The sequence below is a fragment of the Salminus brasiliensis genome, chromosome 15, assembly GCF_030463535.1.
Source record: "Salminus brasiliensis chromosome 15, fSalBra1.hap2, whole genome shotgun sequence".
Classification (NCBI taxonomy): domain Eukaryota; kingdom Metazoa; phylum Chordata; class Actinopteri; order Characiformes; family Bryconidae; genus Salminus; species Salminus brasiliensis.
Genome location: NC_132892.1, coordinates 22,886,672 through 22,914,569, shown reverse-complemented (window position 1 = coordinate 22,914,569; position 27,898 = coordinate 22,886,672). Strand labels below are relative to the sequence as shown.

General features: G+C 40.9%; 2 protein-coding genes across 5 annotated transcripts in view; one reads left to right on the top strand and one right to left on the bottom strand.

The window, feature by feature from the left end:
- The window catches only part of neurl1aa (neuralized E3 ubiquitin protein ligase 1Aa), a 101,239-nt gene extending 98,783 nt beyond the window's left edge, over positions 1–2,456 (bottom strand). Inside the window, exon 1 of the mRNA XM_072657402.1 lies at positions 2,223–2,456. Within this exon, the coding sequence (XP_072513503.1) occupies positions 2,223–2,304 (82 nt within the window). The 5' untranslated portion in view covers positions 2,305–2,456. The remainder of the gene's footprint in view (positions 1–2,222) is intronic.
- Positions 2,457–7,732: 5,276 nt separating this feature from the next.
- cfap58 (cilia and flagella associated protein 58) overlaps positions 7,733–27,898 on the top strand; it is a 169,512-nt gene continuing 149,346 nt past the window's right edge. For all 4 annotated transcript variants that reach the window (XM_072657288.1, XM_072657287.1, XM_072657286.1 and 1 more), the window contains exons 1-7: positions 7,733–7,846; positions 10,325–10,603; positions 12,559–12,707; positions 13,188–13,344; positions 16,059–16,253; positions 17,426–17,563; positions 25,817–25,976. In XM_072657288.1, coding sequence (XP_072513389.1) covers positions 7,841–7,846; positions 10,325–10,603; positions 12,559–12,707; positions 13,188–13,344; positions 16,059–16,253; positions 17,426–17,563; positions 25,817–25,976 — 1,084 coding nt within the window. In that variant the 5' untranslated portion in view covers positions 7,733–7,840. The remainder of the gene's footprint in view (positions 7,847–10,324; positions 10,604–12,558; positions 12,708–13,187; positions 13,345–16,058; positions 16,254–17,425; positions 17,564–25,816; positions 25,977–27,898) is intronic.

The following is a 27,898-nucleotide window of genomic DNA, read 5'->3' as shown; positions in this document are numbered from 1 at the left end:
ATTCACTTTAATCGCTATTAAACACCTACAGATGATTCAAAGTGGGAGAAAAGAAGAGCGGTATTGTCAATACAATAGGAACCTCTGGAGTAGATAAACATGAACCTATTGGCTTCATGCCTAATGCCAGGTAATAATGCCCCCCCCAATGCCCCCCCACCCCCCCCAGCATTGAGCTGCGGTGCAGTGGAACTGTGTTCTCTGGAAAGATGGCTGGTGCTCCATCCAGCTCTTTTTGGATGAGTTGGGGACCTACATCCTGACCTCACTAATGCTCTTGTTGCTAAATGCAATCAAATAATTGTAGCAATGCTCCAAAATAAAGTAGAAAGCCTTCCCTGGACAGTAGAGACAGTTACAAAAGCAGGATGAGCTATTTTTAAATATCCTTGATTATCAGAAAAAAAAGAATAAACTGGTGTCCAAATACTTTTGACCATATGGTGTATACAAAAAATGAAAACAGCAAAAATGCATTGAAATGGTCCAAATGTGCTGCCGGTATTGATGTGTTGGTAGAGAAGAAGAGAAGAGAAGCTACTGCAACATGTTTAGTCCCTGACCTTTCTGTGCACTCCAGCCACTGGAAGAACTTCTAGAAAAGTAGACTATAAGCGTATGCAAAGTTCCATAAAATGTTACTCTCTATGCTTCATGAACCAAATCTGCCTACTGAGTCACAGCCCTAAACGGGGTTCATTTCTTCTGCATGATAAGAGACGGAACTAGGACTCAAACAGAACGAAAACGGAATATATGAATATGTTACACGGACCCATATGCTGCTGGAACTGCTGCTTTTTACTCCAGCATGAGCGCTGTTCTTCAGCACCACCCAGGGGTGGATTTAGTGATTGGGAGGCTTTAGGCAGAAGACAAGAAACGGATCCTCTGGATACTTCTTCACTCTTTCCGACCTTTCAAACCCTTGTGTTTCCAACCTGACTATTAAACTGTTGCTCTGCATTTCTGGAGTAACAGGCCCAATGTAGATGGCATCCTTAACTAGAACTTGACCCTGTGAGTCTTGGCTTCATTGACTCTTATCAGCAGTGACTTACTAATTACATACACAATTGAGAAATACAGCCTTCCCTGTGCAACAGTTGACCTCAGGTATGTTTTCAGGTGTGTACCATTCTGTTTATGGCCTAATCTGTCTGTGAATCTAATTGGTCCGTTTATTATTATTATTATTATTATTATTATTATTATTATAATAATTACTATTATTACTATTATTATTGCTGTGTGACATTCAGCACTATCCACACTAACATAAATGCCCAGAAAACCACACATAAAAAATCCTCTCCACACTATAGTATGCTATGACGCCCCATGGACATGAAATGGTAGCTGTTTGTAATAAACCGTGGCCACAAAATAAGTTTCTAGTGGCCACAAAATAACATATTATCTTATGCCATCAATACATTATATTGTGGCCTCAATGTCTCAACATATGGTGTCAGTATATTATTTTACTTCTACTAGAAACCTAATTTTGTGGCCTCAAAATATGATTTGTAAAAACTACCATATCACCCTACAGGCCTCGTAGTTTATGTTGATGTCTATGTTACATACAGGTTATTTCACAGGTCACATACAGCCTGTTGAACATCTGATGTGTATGTGTATAGGTCCCTAGCCAGCTGCTTACTTTCACCTAGTACTAAACCTGTCCCTGGCACCACCGGATTACCATTATCCAGAATGGATTCAGCAGTTGCTATTAAAAAAAGGAAGGGAAAGGCAAAGCCTGGCACGTTTCAGACATCATAATCCAACATGAAGTGGCACAGAGTTATCAGTGTTATCAGACAGTGATGAATGAGGCATAGGATCTGAACACGTGGTCAATGTAAGAACATAAGTGGCATAAGTACTTCAATTACACACATATTCATATACGATACCATAACATGATATTAATGCTACAGAAAATCCCATACATGCTGACTTCACATGTTAATGTTCCAGTCCACCTTAAATCGTGCATCAGTAACGGTCCAGCGCCTGTGAGCGGCCAATGCAACTGATGCACCATTTAAGGTGGACTGGGAATTAGATTTAAAGCCAACTCCAGTCTCGCTGTTATTATATTTAAGTTCATACATCGATTTTTTCTGAGTGTACGGCTACAGTAGACACTTCATGCCAAAGGATGAATCCACTTTTTGGTCATTTTGCCAAAAAAACGCGCAACATCTACTGACCTTTGTGGGAGTTTGGCAGTCTTTGGAATCGGTTCTGCTGTCCTCGCTGTAAGGTTGAGATGCCGGACACGCTGTTGCCCATGTCTGAGGGTTAGCCTGATTTACAGATGTTTGCTTCAGGCTTCGACAGCCACGGTGAGCAGCTGCTCGTGTTTTTTACGCACTTTGGGCGAAAGTGTTAAGACGCCTGTTTATCGTCATCCAGAAAGCCACCAGCTGTCCAAAGGCGCTGGAGCAGCAGGTTGGACGGAGAGGCAGCTGAGGACGACGTGGAGCATCAGAAGGAGCAATGCTGGTGCTCCGACACAGCGTTTCCTTAGTCCTAAGTTCCCCTTTTTGGTGGCTGGTGAGTGAAGGACGGTGTCACCCAGCTGTCGTGGCTGAATGCCTCGCCACACGTGTGTCACGAGAAATCCCCTCAGGATCCCAGTAGCTCAGCTTTGATAGGCGCATCCTAATGATTTGATAATCCTGCTCCAGCCTGGCAGCTTAGTTAACCCAGCTGAACTGCAGGTCAGCTGCAGATTTGATCCATAACTGGAGGCCTAACGGTTGTTAGACTATGATAAAACGTGATGTTAATGTATTTCAGCAATATTTTATGTTGATTAAATACATATTTTCTATATATATATATATCATGGGAAAAAGGTCACAACGTATCACCAATGTATTCACATACACTATATGGACAAAAGTATTGGGACATCTACTCTTTGATGCTCATGTATGAAAAATCAGTTTATTCTGCTTTGTTGGATGGAGTAACTGTCTCTACTGTCCAAGGAAGGCTTTCTACTAGATTTTGGAGGACCACTGCTGTGAGGTTTTGATTGCAGATCACTACCCCACGTCATTCCCAACTCCCCGACTCATCTCAGAAGTCCTGGATTGAGCCCCATCATTCCAGAGAACACAGTTCCACTGCTCCACAGCTCAGTGCTGGGGGCTTTATACCCAGTGGATTCATGTGGATCTGCTCCAGAGAGTCCTATTCTATTGGCAATGCTGTTCTACAGGAACTAGAAGCTGTGTGTCTGTGCATTTGCACATCTCTGTCAACAATGGGTACAACCTAAAGTAGCTAATTGCATTCAGTCTGTGTCATACATTTTGCAGATACTCTGAGCACTTTATTAGGAACACCGTACTAATACTGGGTAAGGCCTCTCTTTGCTATCAAAAGAGCATGGCATTTTATTGTGGTGTGGATCCCACAAGATGTTGGAAATATTCCCTTCAGGATTTTGGCCCATGTTGACATGATTGTGATGATGAGATTGGTCAGAGCAGCTGTTCAGTTATGGTTAGCCTGTCCCCACTGCAGCCTCAGCTTTCTATTCTTGGCTGACAGAGGTTGAACCCATCATCTTCTTCTGTTGTAGCCCATCCACCTGAAGGTTAGAAGTGCTGTGCATTCTGAGATGCGTTTGGCTATTTAGTGGTTATCTGAGTTACTGTAGCCTTTCTGTCAACATTTCTATCATTTTCTACCCCCCATTCTGACATCAACATCTTCATGAAACTGCTTGCACACACACACAACTTTGGTTACAGAACCTATTGTATCTGAACAATTCAATGAAAATTGTGTGATTGCTAGTGCTATTACATTAAAATCATGCAACTATATTAATAAACATTAATACATAAACATTTATTCAATAATCAAAACTAATAAACAGCCATATTAGCCTATTATTATTATTATTATTATTATTATTATTATTATTGCTCAATCATCTTCTTTAATTTCAACTTGTGTCTTAAAATAAAATTAACAAAAAAAATTTAGGTGGTGGTGTAGTAGGTGGTGAAAAACTTCACCACCTATTACATACAATATTTGTCATGTCAATACATAAAATATATTTAAATACTTGAAATTATTATATATAATATTATAAATATATAATAAATACATCAATAAAATGATAAAAGTCGAGTCCAACTGATTTATTTACTTTTACATTTAGACATTTTTAGGCTGTGGTCCATTGGCAGTGGTAGAAAGCTGTTTGACCAATGGCTGCATGTTGATGCTGCTACATGTAGACCAATAGTGGCGGTGAGAAGGCGGGACTAAAGCCATTTGACCAATGGGTGCATGTAGATGCAGGTACATGTAGACCAAGAAGGCAGCACTTATCTGTTTGAGCATTTTGCACAGTTTTGAAATCAAAGCCAGCATTATTCACATCCTAAAAAGAGGACTTGTCCGGGAAAAAGAGGACGTATGGTCAGAGAGGCTCATTTTAACAGTTATGCATGAACACAGATGATTTTAAATAATTCCACAGTGTGACTCAAGCTGAACTCTAAGGTGATGTATTTTCAGAGGTGTTACTCAGTATGCTGCACAAACCACAATGAGTGAGTAACACTGCTGCCCTTCACCTAGCAAGCCCAGGTCTGATTCCCCACAAGACTTCTAATGCTACGTTAGCTGTCCTCTGTAACATGATTAGACTGGAAGTCATTCTGGATTAGAGTGTCTGGCCAAAGTGGTATTTGTAGTGTGTCACTCTAAGCAAACGGGTTCTGTAGAGTTCTGCACAGGGTTGCTTTGCTTCATTCCACACTGGTGGGACCCTTTTTTGGGGACATACAGAACCATTTATAAGAGGTGTTTCTTGTTCCAAGCAAAGTGGAGAAGGACCACGCCCTTAACCCCACATTCCCTCTTTATATACCCACACCTCATTTACATTTACATTTACGGCATTTAGCAGACGCTCTTATCCAGAGCGACTTACAAGGTTACTGGTATTACAGAGGTGGGCCAATGGAGTGTTAGGAGTCTTGCCCAAGGACTCTTATTGGTGTAGCGCAGCATAGTCACCCAGACCGGGAATTGAACCCCAGTCTCCCACATGGTGTGGTAGCTCCGTGGCAGGTAGTGGTGTTATCTGTTGCGCCACACCAACCACACCTCATATCCCCCCCCCCCCGAACACCCACCTTCTTCCCATCTCCTCCCTCTTCTTCAAACCACCAGTCTAATGAGATGCCAGGCCTCGCACGCAAGCCATGGAAAGATGCCTCGTAATGGTACTTTACACCTCCATCCTCACCTATCTTAAAGAGTTCTGGGTAATGCCTGAAAGAACAGTTGTTTCTTTTCCTCAGTCAAGTGGCTGGGCTCACTCTTTGCGATATGGTGAGGAACTCTGGTATCTGGGAGGTGCTTTGAGATATTTTGAGTACTTTCTTGTAGTTTTGCTACAGTTTCAGTAAAGGTGTAAATGCTTTATTAAAAGCATAGTAAGTGGTAAACCAGTTATCCTGTGAGCTACAGGCTCTCTACTTGATGAGATTACATTCTGAGTAGTTTAGCACACACTTAATATAGCAGGACTGGGCTTTACCTGTTTACGCACACATGCACACACAAACACAAACACAAACACACAGATTCTCTCAGTTATGGGCTCTATCATGTTCGGAAATTATGAGGATATAAGCTTACAGTTAGTCACACTTCTTAAAGATAGTTCTTCAAGGATTCTTTAGTAAAGGCAAAAGTGATCAGCCATGACAAACAAACACTGACAAGTGAAGTGAACAGCATTGATTATCTGCACTGTAAAAAAAACTCAGACTGCTAAATAAAAACTAAAAAAATAGTCAATTATCCACAGACAAAACATAAATACCCAAATAGAAATTCAGCAAAACATAATATAATATAAATGTACAGATCTGTTGACCACAGGTTAATCACTAGGTAACTTAAGAGTGAGTTCTAGCAAACATCCAGCACAGCATCACACTCAGCAATAGAGAAAGTAGCAACTCACTCTCACAGCCAACAGTACCTAATTTTGACGAGGTAGCCCTGGGGAAACGGCAACACATTGATGGTGACTGGAGGACACGCCCTGTATGTAAATACATGGTGCCAGGAGCCAATGAGAACGATATATTTGTTTGCTGCAGAACTTTTAGTGTCCTCACTTTTTTGAAGGTTGTTAATCGTCAGCCATTGCTGCATGTCATTTGACCATTTCTTTATTCATTAATTTTTACAGTTAATTACAGATGAATACTGTAAATTTACCTTTGCTTTACTGTATTACTGTGTCTGACAGCTGGTTATGTGGTTTTCAGTTCATCAAACTTTTTTTATTCTTTTAATAATTCATTAGTATATATATATATATATATATATATATATATATATATATATATATATTTTTTTTTTTTTTTTTTTTTTTTTTTTTTTTTTTTTTTAACAGTGTACAGTACCTGCACTTGCTCCCAAACAAACCAACAGACAGACAGACAAGCAGACAAACAGACAGACAGACAAACAAACAGACAAACACAAACAGACAAACAAACAAACAAACAAACAGACAGACACACAAACAAGCAGACAAACAGACAGACACACAAACAAGCAGACAAACAGACTGACAGACAAACAGACAAACAGACACAGACAGACAAGCAAGCAGACAGACAAACAGACAAACAAACAAACAAACAGACAGACAGGCAAATGGACAGACAGACAAACAGACAAACAAACAGACACAGACAAACAAACAAACAGACAGACAGACAGACAGACAAACAGACAAACAAACAGACACAGACAGACAAACAAACAGACAGACAAACAAACAAACAGACAGACAAACAAACAGACAGACAAACAGACAGACAAACAAACAGACACAGACAGACAAACAAACAGACAGACAAACAAACAGACAGACACAGACAGACACAGACAAACAAACAAACAAACAGACAGACAAACAAACAGACACAGACAGACACAGACAAACAAACAAACAAACAAACAGACAGACACAGACAGACAAACAAACAAACAGACAGACAAACAAACAGACACAGACAAAAAACAGACAGACACAGACAGACACAGACAGACAAACAAACAGACAAACAGACAGACCAGAAGCTGTCTGTAAAATAAGCATATCATAAAATGATAATTACCTTTTTTTTTTAATTTTTTTTTACATTTTTTAACATTTTATTCTGTTAATAATTCAACATAATTCAACCAACTGTTTTACCAACTAACCTACTGTAGGATACACAATGGGATATTTCTGACTTTCCTCCGGTGGGTAAAAAAACAAACAAACAAACAAACCAACACCTCGCCAAACTGGCACCTCGAGCACAGTCGGCGGTGTCGACTCAGAGCCGAGGCTGAGGCGCAGGCTCGGAGGACCGATGATTTGTGTGAAGCTGCCATCTAGTGTAAAGAACAACAACAGCCGAAGTGATAAACAGTGGTGTTCAAAATAAACTGACTCCGTTTTTTCTGTAAATTCTACAAATCATGTGTGTTATCCTGAGAAACTGCTCCTCTTCTCCAAAAGTACTGTGGCTTCCCCTCGTAGTATTTTTCAGGGCTCTTTCCGTGAGCGTGTTTGTGGACCGAGCCGCGCTGTGAGAGGGAGGGCGGCGCTCCCGCGGTTGCCGGGCAACAAAGGACGCGTTTCCTAGGAGCTCAACAACAGTGCGATAGAGCAGCGGAGGAGCTCGGAGTTGGAGTCACTTGGCCCGGTGTTGGGGAATGCTCTCAACACTGCCCTGCTTACACGTCTTATTAAATCTGTGGGAAAATACGACAAATGGAGGTAGGAGAAACTAGTTAGCTAGCTAATCAACACCTGCTGCATTCTCTGTGTTGTTTCCTATGAATATTTGGACTAGCTATCTAGCTAACTGGCTAGCACTAGCTAACTATAGTTAACCTAACCTATCTATCTAAAGCCAGCCAGCTACAATGTCTGTTTCTGACTGTAGTGTAAAATGAACAGATACCTGAGCAGACTTTAGGAGAAATGAAAAGCTGGAGATAATGTTCAATTCATGTTCAATTCAATGTTTAAATACATTTTATTTAGCTATAAAGGCTTTTTACAACAAATGTCACAAAGCAGCTTTACAGAGATCCGGGTCCGAGCCTCTTTTGAGCAAACTAGTACCAACAGTGGCAAGGAAAAACTCCCTCGGGTCGAGAGGAAGAAACCTTGAGAGGAACCAAGACTCAAAAGGGGAACCCATCCTCCTCAGGTCGACACCGGATCATCATAAAAATCCAAACAGGAAAAAAAACAATGAAACTAAACTGAGTTAAGAACAAAAGGTGACTGTGGCATCAAAGCCATACAAGATGAAGTATGAGCGAGAGTGATAAAGTCATGCAGGGAAGCAGTTCTCGCTTCACAGAGTTCGTGTGGTGTTCTTCCTATTCCTTCTCTACTGGTCAACCAGCTTGCTCATACTGGTCGACCAGTGTGCTCATACTAGTCACACTGGACAATCAGCTTTGCCATGCTGTTCATGATGGTCCACCAGCTTGCTCATACTGGTTGTCTTAGCTTGGTCAGGTTGGTCTTGCTGGAAGACCCGTTAAACCACCAACTAGCGACCAAGCTCAAGCAAACTGATCAAGAGCTAAACTAGTCAGCCAGATTGACCAGCCTGAGCTGACCAGGCTTTTTTTTTCTTGAGCAAGGCGGATGTCAGTTTGACATTAGAGAGACGTTGGACACTTGTTGTTGTACAGATGTTGAATTGTGGTTGGAATATCTGTCCGTTGACATTAAGCTCCAACATTAGATACTGTAGATGTAAATCTTGGTTACTTAACACCATAACCCAGAACCAACATCAACATATGAACGTTTTATCAACGTTGTGTAAGAGTCAGCATTCTGCTGTGCCTTTGAGACCTTGTTAGCTCATCTTTATATTGATGTGCATTGTGGATCATAATTTCATAATAGACGTATGTGAGAGAGAGAGAGCGAGAGCACGGTTGAGAAGATAGCTGGCTGCCGTAGCAGACGTCCACCCTTTTATTCTCCAGACTTCTCGACCTCTCAGGAACACTCCCATGGTGCTTCATGCTGGGTTCTCTTTATGTACTAATGGGATGTTTAGTAGCCATGCAGCCTGGCTTAATATGGTCTATATAGTAAATAAATGAGCCGTTCAGAAAATACACACCTGTATGTGTTGTTACCCATGTGCTCCCAGCAAGCTCCATTGAGCCCGGCTACCCAGAGGCATCTGCTCCTAGCTCTGGGTAAATGAATTTCACATTGTGTGGATGTTAACATTTATGAGGTTTACCAGATGTTTTGTTCATCATACCACACAACTAAATTATTGTGTTTTACTATGTTGACCAACATCATACTAGAAGTGCCATCAACCCACACTGAGAGCGCAAGGCTAGTCGTGCTCTGTCTGACTCTAGCTGCTGATGGCAAGCATATATACGTCCATTGTAACTGTTAGTCACGTAAAGCCAAATGTAAGTTTGTGAGACTTTGGACATCAAACATCTCTTGCTTGATTGCTATGATTAAGGCAAGGGGGGCCTAATTAGGCCTATGCAAATGAGATTCCATTCAATCATGTCATTAATGTCAAAGCGGCCTGCCATAATTTTTCCCTGCACACCCCGGTCGGAAGCTTAAAAAGAAAACACCATTTATTCAGAATAGGATGCCTTGAAGCCCAAGGACATCACAGTAAATGACAGATAGTGAACTAAGCTAGCGTTACTGACAGCTACTTTAAGTGAGTGGAATCACTGTGGCTCGACTTGCGCTGAGCTACATTTGTGAGAAAAAAGTTTGGAATTATCTGGATTTCTGCATGAACTGCTCCAAAATGAGTTGGTCTGATCTTCATCTAAGGACAGATAATGAATAAAGACAAACAACCCCCACATTCTACAACATTATTGGACGAGTGCTTCAGGGACCTCTAGACAATGTATCTTCTACAGGCTTTTGTCTGTACACCCAATATGTTCTTATTAGATGAGCTGATGAATGCCATACTCTATTTGGTGCTGCTTCTCGAACGGCATTACTTCACTTTCACACAATTTAGTTTAATTTAATTGAGTTTCATTTTTTTAAATTGAAATGGATTTCAGTTTATTTACTTTCTTTGCCTCATTTCAAAATAAGCAAACCAACCAAAGATGACTAATGGGGTCGTAATCGCCGTAGGACTATTCACGTTTATATTTTTAAAGCCAAGAAAACAATGCAGCTTATGAACTTGGTGGTGTCTTATTTTGCCTGTTGCAGGAGAAGGAGCAGAAGCCTGAGGAGGCGAGCTCCTTTGAAGCTCTGGAGAAGGAGTTTAAGGAGGTGTTAAATGAGCTGTTGGGGGACGGAAGTCAGGAGAAGATCCGCATAGGATATGAGAAGCTCACCAAGGTGCTGAAGAAGTCCCACGAGGGAGAGAAGAGGCTGATGGCGAAGTGCCGGGAGCTCAAAGCCGAGATTGTGGCCAGCTCGGTCAAAGTGGCCACGGCTATGAAATTGACTCAGGAAGACCAGACGACCATAGCGTCACTAAAGAAGGTGCAGCATGAGTGAGAGAATGTTTTAGGATTAGGAAGAAAGAACAAGACATATGAGGCATAAATTGGCTTCTGGAAGAAACCAGAAACTGGAATAATCTTATATGATTAATTATATTAAATTACAGTGACAATTTGGTGAAAAATCAAGTTTAGGCCATTTTCTGTGGCAACACTTTATTAGAACAGACTGCAATAAATAGCATATTAAACATGATATAATAGTTGACATAATAGTTGTGATTACAAATACATATTAGATATATATTTTAATATTTAGAATTATTAGATATTGCTACTGTCACCCAACTGTCATGCCACTCAAGACCTGCGAAATTACATAACATAAAAATTCAGTTCTAAGTAAATTGTTTCATGAACATGTATATGCATATATACATATGTATATATGTTTCGCAGCTCCAGAGTGGTGCAACTGTCTAACTGCCTGCTAGTGAAGATACAGGAGATCATAAGTTATTATCTTTATTTTTGGCTCCATTTTTTGTTTTTCACTTCTAAACAATTCCATGACGAATGGACCAATGGAAATTCTCCAAAATATTTTGGAATGATATATTATAATAAATACACAACTTCCATTGGAAGTTACAAAGATTATTTCCCTCTGTATTTGGGATACATGGCTTTTGCATGACAGGGACAAATTTCAATTATTGACCACCTACTTAGGGGTATACTTAAGCAATAACAGACAAGAGAGAGCGCTGCAACATGAGATATTGGCACTGATGTACTGCAGTCATAGGGATGAGGCTGCAGACAACCTTGTGTACGTTATTGCAATTACACACTCTAAATCCATGACTTGTTTGAACTCAAACAAATTAAATCTGTTTGGGCCAAAAAAAACAGTAACTTGCTCCTATAACTTAAAAAAATTAAGGCCAGACAAACAACCACTGAACAAAAAAAGCCCACAGCTACCAAAGAGGAGGTAGCTCTGGGGACACAACAACACAATGGCGGTGAGTGTCAGTGACTGAAGACCATGCTCAGTATGCAAATAGGTTTGGATATAGGATTGGAAGTTTTTTTGTACATAAATCTGTATGTACAACACCTTACTCAACTATGTTTGTAGTCAAAGAAAAATGGGTAATATTAATCTATCAGTGAATGAAAAAATAACATTTGCTTTGAAAATGCTGAATTATGGTCAAGATAACTACAATATTCAATTAGAATATATAAAGCCTGAGTTGAACTTACACTTTATTTGTTCAACAAACCTAAAGTTTTTAAGTTAAGTGAACTTATCAGGGCTTTGATTTTACCGCACATTCAATGAATTTTCAATGAAAAATGAATGTTCAACAAAAATTGTGACACTGCAAATCGTGTACACCTGTAACTTCTATTAACAAATTAATTAAATTAACAAATAAATGCAAGAAGGAATTATTTAATGGGTTTATATTAACCATTTGTCCAACGCTGATAGTACAACCCTGCAAAAGCACATAAGTGAATGCTATATTAAACAGCTCTTACGCTTGGTGACTTGCCTTCACCACCTCCAACACTGAAGCCAGGCAATCAACCATCATTAAAAGTACCCACGGCTACCCAAGAGGAGGTAGCTTTGGGACACCACAAAACACATTGAGGGTGAGTGTCAATGACTGAAGGACACACCCAGTATGCAAAAAGGTGGTGCCAGGAGCCAGTAGAAAAGATGCAAGTTTTACTCAGAGGCCGTATTGCACAAACAGACCCTACAGGTCAGTGTATATTATTAAAACAGCACAGCTGACCCAGAGTCAGTATCACAGTGCAATGCAGTGCTAAGAATAACCCACCACCAAAATACTGTCTGCTCTGTGGTGGTCCTGTGGGGTGCTGACCATTGAAGAAAAGGGTGAAAGGAGGCTAACAAAGTATGCAGTTGCTTCTGTTGATAACCGTTGATAACAGTTGCCTTTTTTTGCTCAGGAAAACGAGAAGGCTTGGAAAATGCTTGACGCGGCACAAGAAGAGGCGCTTGAAGCGAGCCAAACGAATCTGGCTTTGAGGCAGGAAATTGCCAACCTCACCAAGCTTGTGGAACAAGGAGCTGGTCTATCCACAGCTCAGCAGCACAGGTCAGTGAGCGGAGTTTAGATGTTCATCGATTTGCCACAGATGACACACAGGCCATCAAATGGAGGCTGGCTGTCAGTGATTTACTTTTACTGCAATAAAGAAGTAAATTATAGCACAACAAAAAACTAATACCTGCATAACAAACAAATATTCGTTTCTACTAGTAAAATCTGCATTACAGAGATCTAGAATTTGAGTTTTTCTAGTAAACACTGAGTTAGTATCGCTAATGTGATTTTAGGCTAAACTGGCTTGCCATACAACTGAATATTTTCCACATGTTCTATTGGAATGGGCTCCTGTAAGAAACAACCTAATCTGACAGCCAGCATAACAGTCTTAGTCTCAGATGTTATAATAGGATTTTTTTGCATATTGCCTCACCTCTAGTGCAACTTTCCAAAGGCCACATGTTGTCAGAAAAGAACTCCTTGCTGAAAAGGACACTCTGCTATAAGGACTCTTCTTTTTGTTTCCAGTGTGGGCGATCTGCAGGAAATCAACAAGAACGTGACAGCAGAGAGAGACAAGCTGCTCTCTGAGATGGCAACTCTTCGGGAAGACCTTGCAAAGGCCTTAACCAGTCAAAAGGAGATGGAGGCGACCCAAGAGAAGCTCCAGCAAAACGTCTCGCAGGTATTACTCATTTCAAAAATGCCCAGCTTTCTACCTGGGGACCTTAGTGACTGCATTCTCATTTATTTAGGGCAAGCTCAGGGCAAAGCCTCCATTGTATGATTCAGTTACAGCTCCAATAATATTTACTCTTACTTATGTGTACAATAACGCTGCCGCTTTGGAGTAATGCCAGTAGAAAGCTGCCGTGCGACAGACAAGCTGCGGCTTTGATTTAGAATTTAATTCTGCTGAGATGCCTTGTTTACTGTTGCAAAGTAGTCAAAGTTAGAGCTTAACTCGGTTTGGCCCCCGAAGCTCATTAGATTTTTAGCGGAAATTTTGACATGCTTTATGTTCTTTTATGAAAACTTATTTTGCAGATGAAGCATTTGACAGAATTCGTGTTTCGTCAGCGGCTTCCACTGCAGTCTGCGAATCGATAGCAGGAATTTGTGAGCGTTCCAGTAATTGTTTAAACCCAAAACATTAGCTCGAAAAAAAACAGGTTCCATTTGCCACATATCATCTCCCCCGCTTCGACTGAGCCCCGTAAAGCTCACAAATGAAACGCCTGGCCTTGCTTCTGTGGATAGATATGGCTCCCTTGTTGCTACCTTGCCTGAAAAAAAAACATCCGTTCCTGCTTTGTTTACCAAGCGCATCACTGAGGCAGAATTGATGGGATTCTTGGCCTGGCCGTTTATCCGGACCCAGCATTTTGGGAATAGCGGCATGAAATTTCAGAGATGTCAGTGATAGCAGGAAGCCAGAACCTAACACGAGAAGCAAATAGGCTTCTACAGTGACATGCTGCTGAACCTAGAATCATGCTTTGTTTTTCCTCAAATACTTGGAAAACAGGAGTATCCGTGTGTGCCCACATATTGCTGCAATTCCAGCAGCTTAATCAAACAACACTTTACTGATTTATCCAGCATTGCCTGGCTCTAAATTTACAGCTACTGTGTGTATCCACATTTCACAGCCCTCTTAGTCTAATCCAGCATAAAAGATTTAGCTGTTTGAGACATTAAAGGAACTGTTCACCCAAAGAATGATGAGCTGATGATGAGCTAACAATGTGTTGGAATTGCTGGCAACCACTTTTGGCATCAGCTCTGATGCACTGAGGAAAATCTAAAGGCAGGCAACTTTAAATGGTAAAGTAACTGATTGCAGAGCTGCTTTGGAGTCAGAAGCTCGCCTAACTCAGTCGTGTCTCAGTTCTGCATCTCAACCAAAAATATTTTGATGTTTAGATGTATTAAGATGTGTATTAAGATGTTTAGATGCCCCCCTCCTCAGTTTAACCTTCTCTTATTGTCTGACATCCCTAGATGCTTTTGACAATAAAGCGCTGAGCCCTTGCTGGGATTAGAATTTATGAACTCCTCACACTTGATAAGCAGGCAGTTAGACTGTAAGGCCATTCTAGAGCTGTGAAATTACACTAAAACACAATACTCATTGAATTTGCTGTTCCAATTAGCCGATTTGCTGTTTGTAGTTCCAATTTTCTTGGTATGTAGAGTGGCACAACTGTCTAACTGCCTGCACTCAGTTTAGTCAACCATACATATTGAGTTGCGTCAACTGCAAAACATTAGTAAATGAGCTGCAGCTGAAATTGTTTAACTATTTAGTAAGATGTTTAGACTATGTTTCTCCCCCTCAGTTTGTTTACTGCTTATTCCTGTATGCAAGTCAGAACTTCCCTGAGGATTAATAAATACAGAATTAATATCTAATCCGCTATTAGTGAATATAAATGGCTTTGAACGATTTTATAAAGCCTAAGCCATCAACAAGAATAGAAACACTTGGGAAAAGAGGATAACAAACTAAGCACATCATTAATGATAAGGCTGGGCCAGGGGGCGGAGACTAGGGGACAGGAAACTGTGACATCACTTTAAATTAGGGGCTGCCAAAAATATTTGCAACTAATTTCTATAGAACTTCTATAGATAATTCTAGTGAAAATAGTAAAATATTGACTTATTTTTTAATAAAATATTAATTAATTTTTTTTTCTTTTTCATGCTAAATAAAAAGGTCTGTGAAGTAGATGCAGCGTATTCGTTTCATATTAGCTTCCACATTTTCACACCATGAAATACACTGTATGTCCAAATTTTTGTGTACAGTCCTTCTGATGAATGCATTCAGCTACTTTAATTTGCACCCATTGCTGACAAAGATGTGCAAATGCACACACACAGCTTGTCTAGCCCCTGTAGAGAAGTACTGCCAATAGAATAGGAGTCTCTGCAGCAGATAAACAAGAACCTATTGGCACCATATCTAATGCCAGGTCTGGTTTAGAGGGGTATAAAGCCCCCCACAGCATTGAGCTGTGGAGCAGTGGAACTGTGCTTTCTGGAATGATGGGTTGTGCTCCACCCAATACTTCTGGGATGAGTTAGAGAGGTGGGGATGAGGCGGTGTGGTGACCTCAACTCACATCCTGACCTCACCAACACTCTTGGTGCTGACTGCAATCAAATCCTCACAGCAATGCTCCAAAATCTAGTAGAAACACTTCCCTGGACATCAGAGACTTTTTAAATACTCTTGATTTCAGAAGAAACAATGAATGAGTAGGTGTCCCAAAACTTGTGTCCATATAGTGTATCTTTAAGGGTACCGCAAGGAAGCACTATGAACCTTCTACGTTTAAACATACCATGCAGACTCCTTCAAAGCTCTCCCCTCTTGTTCTCCACCCCTAGCTGCAGCAGGAGGCACAGGTGTGCCAGAACGAGTGTTCTCGGGAGACGCGGAGAAGGGAGAAGTTGGAGAAGGAGGTGAAGCAGTTGCACTTTGAGCTGGAGGCCCGGCAGACTGAGATCAAAGCATTGAGTACGCAGAGCCAGCGAGTTAAAGACGAGCAGCAGAGGCTGGAGCAGCAGCTCCGGGAGCAGAAGGTGAGACTGACTGACTTGAGGTTAGTAGGTTGGGTGGCACAGCCAGCTGAAATGAGTGTTGGCCCTCCCTTCAGTTCGAGCAGCCATCCATGGCCGGGAGTACACTTCTCGCCGACATGTTTACTCACTGCTTCACAAAAGTATCAATCAGCCTTAAAGGAACATTATGTAACAATTGTACCGTAAAATAGGAGGTTAAAAATCGATTTATTGCTCCACTGACTTGAGAATGGTGTCTTTGGCATTCCCAATCACCCATTTCCACAAAGGCTCATTTTTACTCCCTTTACATACGGAAGCAACCGTCACTGCCCACATACTTCTAGGAGTTCTTTTTGTGGCAAGGATGTTGAACAATACATCCACTAGAGGTCAGTCCAGGATCAAAGGTTTCTGGCAACAACAAACATGATGGTGCTGTCCCTTACACCGCCCCCAAAGTTAGTTATCCAAGGTACTGCTCCATTCCGTCCGCATCCGTTAGCTTTCAGAAAATGTGCACAAATACTAAGAGATCAAGCAGATCAAAGCAGAGTGCGGACATCCGTCTTTAATGCTGAGCAGAAATGAGCCATGTAACTTTGGTGGAGCTGCACACGGACTGGGTAACACTGCGTTAGCTGAGTCATATTTGAAAAATCCTTTCATTTTGCTTTACCCTGACAGTTGATGTGCTTCTTTCATGGTTCAGTATCCTTTAGCTTACCTTTGGGGTTTTCCTTCAGTGTAGGAGGAGCCCAGAAGCAATAAAATGTTCTTCATTTGTATTCATTTTTCTTATGTTTGTATTGATTTTATGTACCAAACAAACTGTCCTAATTCATATTTGATTGTTGTCCAACCTCTTTTTATCTGTTAGAATTAATGAGGCTGTTTTTAGTTCCTGTGCCTTTGAAACTGCAGGGCTAAACTGCTGTAGGCTGCATAAGCTAGAGTGAAAAGAGTGAAAGAGTGAAAATCAAGAAGCGCTGTATTTGCAGCATAGTTTCCATATATGGACTCTACATACGGAGGAGTGAATGATATGCTTTGAGACTTTAACCATGTGTATGAAAATCAGCAGGCTTTATCCTAAGACTGAACACACACATACACAGGCCTGTCAGTCTGTTCCTCTGAGCATTGTATTTAATGGCATGTGTGTGTGTGCATGTATGTTTGTCACCTGACAGACTGTAATCGAGAGGGCCACGAAGGAAAACGAGCAGCTGCAAGCACGTTGTACCAAACTCCAGCAGGACAACGAGCAGAACATACTCGCCCTGGAGCAGTTCTCCTACGATCAAAACCAACGAATCTCAGACCTGAAGGTACACACACACACACACACACAAACACACATATATCTCGCTCACACTCCTGCACACATATCTACTAGGCCTGGGTGATGTAATCGGACATTAACAATGGTTGGTACCTAACTTGACGGTAATGCTTTAAAGGTGACAATCGCCTTTTTCAAGCAGCTTCAGTAAAACAATATGTCTCTGACATGTGACATGTTGGCACGTCGTTCACTGAGGAGAAAATATCTCGGTGACGAATCCTATTTAGTATCCACTGTTAGCTGTAGTTTTAGCTAAAGCTTAGCTGCTCATCCTAAAGCTGTTGAGCTGTCGAACACAGAAGTGCAAAAGACTGTTTGTACATATGACTTATGCACATACGAAAATGCAGGCACACATACATACAGTATGTCATACACACGTGCACACACCCCCATACATATGTCTCAGTCATGTACTGTATGTGTACTTTCATGTGCGAGTGAGTCAGGGACACACACACACCCACAGACACATACAGATATGCTTTCATATGTATGATTTATGCACACACATATGGAACAGAATGCACACATATAGATACACACCCTTTATGTACAGTGTACACATGTTTAATAACTAGTAAGAGCTTAAAAAAATCTAAATACTGGCAACTTGCAGTGGACAAAGGCACATACCAACAGACACATACACAAAATCAAGTGTATATTGTTGCTGTCGTGCAAAGTCTTTCTCTAGTATTTCTAAAGCGACACCTTTACAGGATAAGAAAAAAAAACCTTCTTAACTATCAATGAAAGTCAATGTCAAAAGATTCTAGTCCAAGTCATTTTAAAGAATCTCTATTGGTCCGTGCATCACAGATTTTTAAATAAACTGTAAAGAATAACTGCCAGATTCAATTTATGTTAAAAAGTAAAAAAACAGCACAAATAGGGTTTTTGCGTACAGCAACGATATGTTCTGTAGATTGAGTAGGTGAGTTTCTTCGGCTTTGGCAAGCGGCAGATTGAACATGTTGGCAGAGCCTTACATAAGAAGAGCAGTGGGAAATGAAGACTAGCTGTCATCATCATCCCCTGATAGAGTCTCACGTGGAATCCACACACTCCAGAACTGCTCACTTTTACACTCTGAAAGAAAACAGTGTGGTTACTGATAATAAACTGATTATCAGATAATAAACAATACTGATAATATTATTAATAAACAATAAACTGAAAATAAACAAAAAAATACATGGACTGGGGTCCTTTTCAGATGAAATTCTGAAATTCTGAAAATTCTTCAGACCGTCTGTGATGCATATCAGTGTTATAGCAGCATCTATATCACTGATATGCACCAGACAAGACAACCATTTACACCATTTGTATTGGACAAATGGAATTTGGCCTCTCCTTTAACCCAGTGAAGACACATACAAAAGTAGTCAAACACAAACAATACCAGTGAGCGCACGTGCCCGGAGTGATGGGCAACCACTGCTGCAGCACCTGGGGAGCAGGGAGGGTGAAGGGCCAACAGTGGCATGTTGCTGAGCCATGGGCATTGAACCCACAGCCCTATCATCAGGGTTCAGTAGATTATCAAGAGACTTTTACCAGAGACTTCTACTGAATCCAGCTGTTTTCCACTTTATTTGGAGTCCAAGTTCAGATCTGGAGATGTTCACCTAAGTAATCAACTCATCTAACAGGTCTAATACAGGCCATCTCAACATCCTCAACCAGCTGTAATAGACCTGCTCCTCACACCAGTCTGGAACTGATCTTAACTGGACTAAATTGAGATTAGGGGGGCAGGCTGAGGGTTAGTATTGGGTTTTGGGTTAGGTTAGGATTAGGGCAAGTGTTAGATATTTACCTCAGTGTATTCTGAGATATTCACTGCTACTACTTCGATGTTATGCTGTGAATGTGTTACTGATACTCTGTTAAGAGTTTATTAACCATCTACACAGAAATATATACTGTATGTCATATATTCAGTTCACAGTTGAATAATCACAGCTTTCCTTGCTAAAATAGTTGGCTACTTGCAAAGAGTTCTAAAGATTACTGTTTATGTTGGAAAATGTGCAACACCTTTCTGTCAATACAACTGAAAACCATTTGTACAAAGCTGAGGGAATTTTTCCTCTAGTTTCCGTATAGAAGACAAATTCAGGCTGCCACAATGAGTAATTACCATATACAGAAAACATACAAATTAAAGCTATTTTTGTTATTTTGCCCACTTATGACATTAGTGTGGGTTTATGTACCACAAACATTCGTAATTACAGTAACTCTGAAGCCTATAAATTACAAAATTGAGTTTAACATCACTGTTTCCAACTTATAAGATGTTCTGGAAGCGTTATTGGGTATAAAAATAAAAGTGTAAATGTTTTTCAGTGACATAACATCAGTAGTGAGTTTAATAGTGTAGAATAGAAGGGTCTGGTTAAATGTCTGCAGTGATAGGGCATTGATTCTACATTAGTTATAGCTCTCGCTGGCTCTCCTGCAGAGTTTCATTACAGCTCTAATCAGATCCACCTGATTCTCCCATTCAGAAGCTCCTGAAGGGTTGATGAACTGAATCAGCTGTGTTAAATTAGGACTTTGTAAAGGGACTGGTATTAATGAACAGTGAGATGACTTTTTTCCGTATAATACATACAGTATTCAGCACAGCACCGCTAAGTAATGGAATACTCTGGAATGTCATAGTTAAACCAGAAGTTAGAAGAAATGCTGCATTAATAATGGTTGTTAATTGACTTAAAGGAGTATATGTCGATTTTCTCTCTCTTTTCTTACTAATTAATAGCTGTGAAATATGCAGAACACAATAACATAATTATTCATTTAGCAATGGCTTCATCACATGTGTATGAGGTGCCCAAGTACACCTTCACTGTTCCTTCACTGTGCTTACCTCCTGTCGGTCTGTGTGAGACATTATTCAGTGTCCCTTACTCCACCACCATCTCATCAAAGCCCAACCCATCTCCTCAACACCCCATTACTCCACCACCATCTCCTCAACGCCCAACTCATCGCTTTAATGTCCCATTACTCTACGCCCATCTCATCAACGCCCAACCCATCTCCTCAACACCCCATTACTCCACCACCATCTTCTCAACGCCCAACCCATCTCCTCAACACCCCATTACTCCACCACCATCACCTCAACGCCCAACCCATCGCTTTACTGCCCCATTACTGACGCCCATCCCATCTCCTCAACACCCCATTAATCCACCACCATCTCCTCAACATCCACCCCATCTCGTCAACACCCCTTTACTCTACCACCATCTCAACAATATCCACTCCATCTCCCTTAACGCCCCATTACTTCAACGCCATTTCCTCAACGTCCCATTTATCTACGGCATCTTCTCAACGCCCAGTCCATCTTCTTTCTTCCTCATTACTCTGCGCCATCTCCTCAACACCCCATTACTCCACCACCATCTCCTTAACGCCCAACCCATCGCTTTAATGCCCCATTCCTCTATACCCATCTCATTAAAGCCCAACCCATCTCCTCAACACCCCATTCCTCCATGCCATCTCCTCAACACCCCATTACTCTCCCAATATCACATCAACATCTACCCCATCTCCTCAGTGTCCCATTACTTCACGGCATTTCCTCAACACCCCATTACTCCATCACCATCTCCTCAACACCCAACCCATCACTTTAATGCCCCATTACTTTATACCCATCTCATCAAAGCCCAACCCATCTCCTCAACACCCCATTACTCCAAGCCATCTCCTCAACACCCCATTACTCCAAGCCATCTCCTCTACACCCCATTACTCCACCAATATCTCATTATCATCCTCCCCATCTCCTCAGTGTCCCATTACTCCACGCCATCTGTGTAATACCAAACCCATCTCCTTAATGCTTCATTACTCCACCACCATCTCATCACCACCTACCCCATCTCCTCAACGCACAATTACTCCACCATCATGTCCTCAACAACCCATTACTCCACTCAATCTCCTCAACATGCTGTGGACCAAAAAACATGAAGGCAAGGAACACAATAAAACAAGAGTTAAGATTGGAAATGCTTCTTTACAAGAAGGGGGTGGAAAAGGACACCAGATGAATGACGTTCCTCCTAGACTGCTATGTAAACACAATCTGTATAATGCACTAAACAATTTGTGACAGACTTTACATAAATCGAGTAGATAAATCTTTATCACTGGAGCTAATGATTCTAACTCAATAACACAGGTAATGACTAATAAAGTAATGGGAACTCATTACAAGAACTGTCGGACAGTACATACCCTCTAATATTCTCACAGCATCAAACCATTGTAAGGCAACTTCTCCAAGTGTTTACAGGTTAATAATTTCACTATATGGAAGCTAAATGTCTTAGTAGGACACAGCACATTTCACCATCATGCCCCTCAGACATGGGAGATTGATGGCTGCTCATGGCAAACACCACCATTATACCTTGTGACTCTGAGAGTATCTGTGTAGCATAAATCTAAAACAGACTTTAGGGGCGGTGTTTCTTGAATCTTGACTGATTTTACTTTACATATAATGCACTTATAACTACATAAAATACATAAAAAACTAAATAATAAACACAAACATATCCACTTGCTTTTGCACCTCTTGCCTCTGTAGTACAAAAAAGAATGAGTTCAGTTTCTCCCTCTGCTGCTGCTGACTGCACTGCAGTGGATTACATCTGTCGGAGGGTGGTTAGCTTTACAGCAAAGCTAAAAAGGAGAGCGCTCAAGCTTGCACTTTCATTGTTCGCTGTTGTTGCCCTGGGATTGATGTCCTGGATGGTCTTATGTGTTGTTGCTGAAAGTGACAACAATCCGTTCAAAGACACAGTGTCCGTGGTGACTTAACATTTTATATCCAGAGCTATGAATTATTCCTGAGAGAGAAAGCGCGATAGTGAGAAAGCGAGGGAGAGAGAGAGAGAGAGAGAGAGAGAGAGAGAGGGAGATCACAAGAGACAGACACTTTGAGAGAAGATTGTGTTGAACTGCCTCTCACTTTAGCCTTTGAAGTCCTTTCCTCAAACACACACACACCAAAAAAAAAAAAAAACATTTTGAAAATTTGATATGACCTCCATGAACAGAAACGGTTTGAACGGAAGCATTGTGGCTGTGAAATGACATAAACAGTCACTTTAGTAAAATAAAAACTGATTCTGTCATTGCTTAATGACAGCAGTGCTTAATTCATATAATGTAATTACATGTCATAACATTACTAAACAAATTTCACAACTAAATCTCTTCCATGTCTATCTGCAGTCCATCTATGGAAAATAAGCATCACAAAAACAGCCCATGTTGAATTCATCAACAAAAGAAACAGCTATTAGAAGCTTAACATTTGCATGTAACCAATTACTCAGCGTCTGAAACTCTGTGTCTCTGCAGAAAGGTAATTTGATGCAATTTAATTATCATATTACAAACGAACACAATTCCACATATCTAGCCATTCAGTATACCATATGAAGCAGCAAAAAACACCAACCGCTACTGAAACTTGTAGAAACTATCTGAACATCCAAATCACTTTTGAGGTTTATGTTGAACCATTGCCTTAATTAAATATATATATATATATATATATATATATATATATATATATATATATATATTACAGGCATTCATTTTTGTATTTTTTGTATTAGTATATTAGTGTTTTACAGGCACAAATAAACTTGCTGCTGAGATAAATACTGCGCTTTAAATAATAATGTGCTTAAGCACTTTTGCACAGCACTGTATCTGCACTTACACGCTTAAATGATTTAGTAGACCTTCAGAGTCAGCTGAAGTGGCGGGAGAATGCAGCGTTAGGTAAAATGTTTTCAATTCATGATGGTTGTGATGTCAGAAAGAAAAATAGGGCAGCTCCGAGTGACTCAGCGGCCTAATTCGCTACCACTCTGGCCCAGGGCTCGCGAGTTCGAATCGCAAGCCATGCCGTTTTGCCATCAGCGCCCAGAGTCTGAGGGAACACAATTAAGAAAACGTTGTAGGCCGCTATAGGCATCTGGGGACCGGTGCTTGATAGTCAGATCATGGAAATTCCACTTTGGGATACATTAGGTAATGTGTGAGCAACAATATTTACTGCAAATTATAAAATTATATTAAAAATACTGTAGGAGATGATAGTGTCCTCAAAATCACATTCAAATTCCACTTTACAATTCAGAGAAAAATGGCAGACATACTTAGTAGTGCCCTAAAATGTAAATAGGGAGCCAATTCGGTCACAGCCCTTGTATCTCCATTTTTGCCATTTCTGTATTTTAGAGAACCTGGCAGTTGTTCTTTATATAGTATCAGAATTTTGTGATGGACCAATGAACCAATAGAAAAACTCTTCTGAATCTTTTTACATTGACTTCAGTCCTGTAAAAATGTCATTATGGAAATACATAGACCCCATTTACACCTGGTCACTTCATACATCTTCAGTATTAGGGTTATGTCTGGAAAAGGCCAAGACACATACAAATGCAAGTGTAAACACACCCAAGACTCATTTAAACCAGATACAAATCCCATCACTTAAACCACTTTAGAAGGTGGTCTGAGGCGTATTTGAGCCACATTATAGCACTGTAAACACATCCAAACTTCCTCAGAGTATGACCGATACACCAATACGAATCGCAGAGCGAATTTTTATATTCTGTCCCACACAGCTAATCACTCATCACATGAAGTGACCAGGTGTAAACGGGTCAAAGTTTTTTTGCTCGTCGTTTTGCGAGTCCTCGTACCTCCTAAGTATCAACTTTTACAGGAGAAGGAAGAAACCCTCTTAACTTTTTTGGAGCGTTTCTCCTTCTTAATGATTTTTGAAACAATGTAAAGCACAATTACTAGAGTTTTTAAAGTATTTTTGTGTAACAGTGAGGATATGTCAGTTCTAAAGTCTCAGGAACAGAAACAGCCTGTGTAATTTTAAGGGAGTTGTGAAAAAATCAATAAATATATAAATGAAATATTTTTTGATAAATAAAACAATACAAATGTTATAAGTGGATCAAAAGGAAAAGAACAAATGGGGGAAAAACTGTGAAGTGGGAGGCCTTCAGTGATTAATTGCGTCAAACATAGAATATGCCACAAGGGGGCACTGGACAAACATGTTGGAGATACCGGTGCAGTGCTGCGTCGCTGGAAGTTTGCAGATAGAGCGGCTTCCTCTGTATGTAAATCTAATGCAATTATGGACTTTTCATATTTAAGCTGTCTTCAGCACTGACAACTGTGGGGTAATTAGCAGGCATTCTGGGAAAGACCTGCATGGATGCAGCGACTGGATGTGTTCTATGTGTGTGCGCTGCCATTCAAAGTCGAATATCAGTGTTTTAACTGATGAAGTGGGGAATGTGGGAATCTCCACTCTACCTCAGTTTGGCTGCAAGTGGATGTTTGGATTACCTGTTGGGCCTGGGAAAAGTGACACTGAGGCACAGGCAGCAGTCGCAGTTCCTTCCAGGCCATGTAAAGCACTCGGCTAAATCCTCCAGGGGCACCACACACTCACACACACCCACACATATCCACATGCTCTCAGACTCCTCGGAGAGTCTTTATCAGTGTGATAAGGAAAATTGGAACAGCGGAGCAACAGGGGAGCACTAGACCTTAATGGAGACACACACTGACATGCAGCCACACTTGGCCTAATCCTGCTTTACGACAAACACACACACACACACACACACACACACACACACACACTCATGCATGCACTGATTTGTGTACTTCATGCACATACACACACTGCCACCCCTAAAGCCTAAAAGGCTTTTCACGCGGCAAGCGACAAATCGCTTCCCGCTCCGCCTGCCTGTCTCACTTCCCTTCCCAAATGAAAGGTCAGCACTGCATTTCATTCAGCATGTGGAAGATCGTCTCCTGCGTGGTAATGATGGTGACTCTGCAAAGCTAGCTAACTAGCTCCAAGTCTAGATCAGACCTTAAAGCAGCATCACGTAGCATTTTACCTTTTGCTACCTACACTGTCTAACTCTGGTGATGTGTAAATATTGTGTCCAAACTTTTGAACAGTAGTATCATAGCACATAAACTGCGTGTTGAGGCTCGTATGCTGGCCAGTTTCATATGTGAGGCTTCATCTTTCCAGCAGAGCTTTTCCTCTCGACACCTGATGAAACACCTGATGAGTGTATCTGACCCTTACAGTCTGTGGTGTGTGTGTGTGTCTGTGTTACAGATGAAGGAGGAGGAGTTGAATCAGGTGAAGCAGGAGAACACTAAGCTCAGTAAGATGCGGGAGGCCACCCAAAGAAAACTGCGTCTGCTTGAGGAGCAGAAACTGGAGGCGGAGCAGCAGAGAGACACACTGAAGAACCAGATCATTGGCCTGGAGAAAGGCAAGACACAGACGTACACACACACACCAACAACTTACACTCAAGATCTCGGGGCTTCTGCCGCTCTTTTGTTTGTTCTAAATCTGTTGGTTAGAGCATTGGGAACATCGCTCCCCAGTCTAACCTCCCTCTCTCTTTATTTGTCTTCTAGTTTCCTCTTATTTCTCTCTCCTTTTCAGGACCGTTTACTTCTATTCAGTTCCATTCATGATGGCATTAATACGCATGACTCAATAAGGTATAATATTGCCAGAGCGTCAGACGAACAGCTCTTAATCAAGTAAACAAGGTATTTGTGTTTGAAAAGCTGTCGGAAATTCGACCAACAGAGTCACAGGAAAGACGTAGGGTCTCATACACCAATACACTGTACGTCCAAAGGTTGTTAACACCCCTTCTAATAAATGCATTCAGTTATTTTAAGATGCACCAATTGCTGACAACAGATGTGCAAATACACACACACACACACACACAAAAATCTTGTATAGTCCTTGATGATGGATGCAGCTCCGTCCAATACTTTGAGATGAGCCGGGGAGTTGGAGATAAGGTGGGGTGGTGATCATCAAACATCCTGACCTCTCGAATGCTCTTGTCGCTAAATGCAACCATATCCTCACGATAAATGCTCCTAAATCTAGTAAAAGCTTCCAACAAAAGCAGGATAAACTCATTTTTAATACCCCTGATTTCAGAAGGAACAATGAATAAGCAGGTGTCCCAATACTTTTGTCCATACAGTGTATCTTCCTTAAATGTGTTTGTTTTTAAACTCCAGGATTGTTCACAGCTATGCTCTTACAATGGTGGATCCCATTGTCCTCATAAATTGACCAAATCCAGAATAAGAAACTATTGGTGAAAACTGTGTACGTGGGTTTTAAGAAGAACTTTCTCCTTAAGAATGGTTGATGAATGAGGCCCAGGGAGTTTTTTTGTTTGGAAAAAGGCATTGAAACACCTCCAAAGCAAAGTAACAGCTTGACTTCTTCAGCGTATTCTCCATCTGCCACATCTGTAGCAACGTGTGGATTGTGCTAGATTGTTTCAGTAATGTCGATGTATGCAAAAGATTGTCCACAATGTAACTGCAGTGTGTAAGTTCAACATTCCAGTGCACATACTCATCCAGCAGCCTGACAGCCAGACATTCCTTCTCATGTTAGGTGGAGGTCAAATCTAAGCATATACAAGTTATATAAGCAGAACAAGGCTATCAAAGTATAGCAGAGACCCTATTCACACCTGGTCACTTCCTGCGTTTTGAGTATCAGGATTATATCTGGATAAGAACCAATAAAAATACTTGTGTAAATGCACCCAAGACGCATTTAAAACAAATACCAACCCGATCACTCTTCAGGAGGTGGTCTGAGAAGCATTTGAGCCTCATGTTATAGAGGTGTAAACACATCTGACTTTCTAGGACATATTCAACAACCATGAGTCCACCCAGATTTTAGTCTCTCTAACTAATTTCACTACCAGGTGTAAATGCATGTGTTTATTATTACATATTATTCAGTATATGATTGTATCACTAAACAAATCAGATACTTTTCACAAGAACAGTTGTAGCCGTCCACTCAGTTTAACATGTAATTAGGAAATAGCAGTTAACATGAATACTGGAGGACCAATAAAACTTGTAGAGCTGCTAGAAAAGCAAATGTTCAGGAAGATCTAGTAGACTCTGGAGAGGTGGTGGGTTGTTCTACTGTGCAGCAACACCTGCACAAATATGACCTTCATGGAGGAGCCATCAGAAGAAAACCTTTCCTACAACGTGGCCACAGAAGTTAATGTCAGAACAGGCCTGCCAAAGGTTTCTGGAGATAATTATGTTAGTTTAGTAACAGTAAACTTGCAGAGGAGAAGGAGACCACAAGACTGCAGCACTGTCCAGCAGCGTAATATAT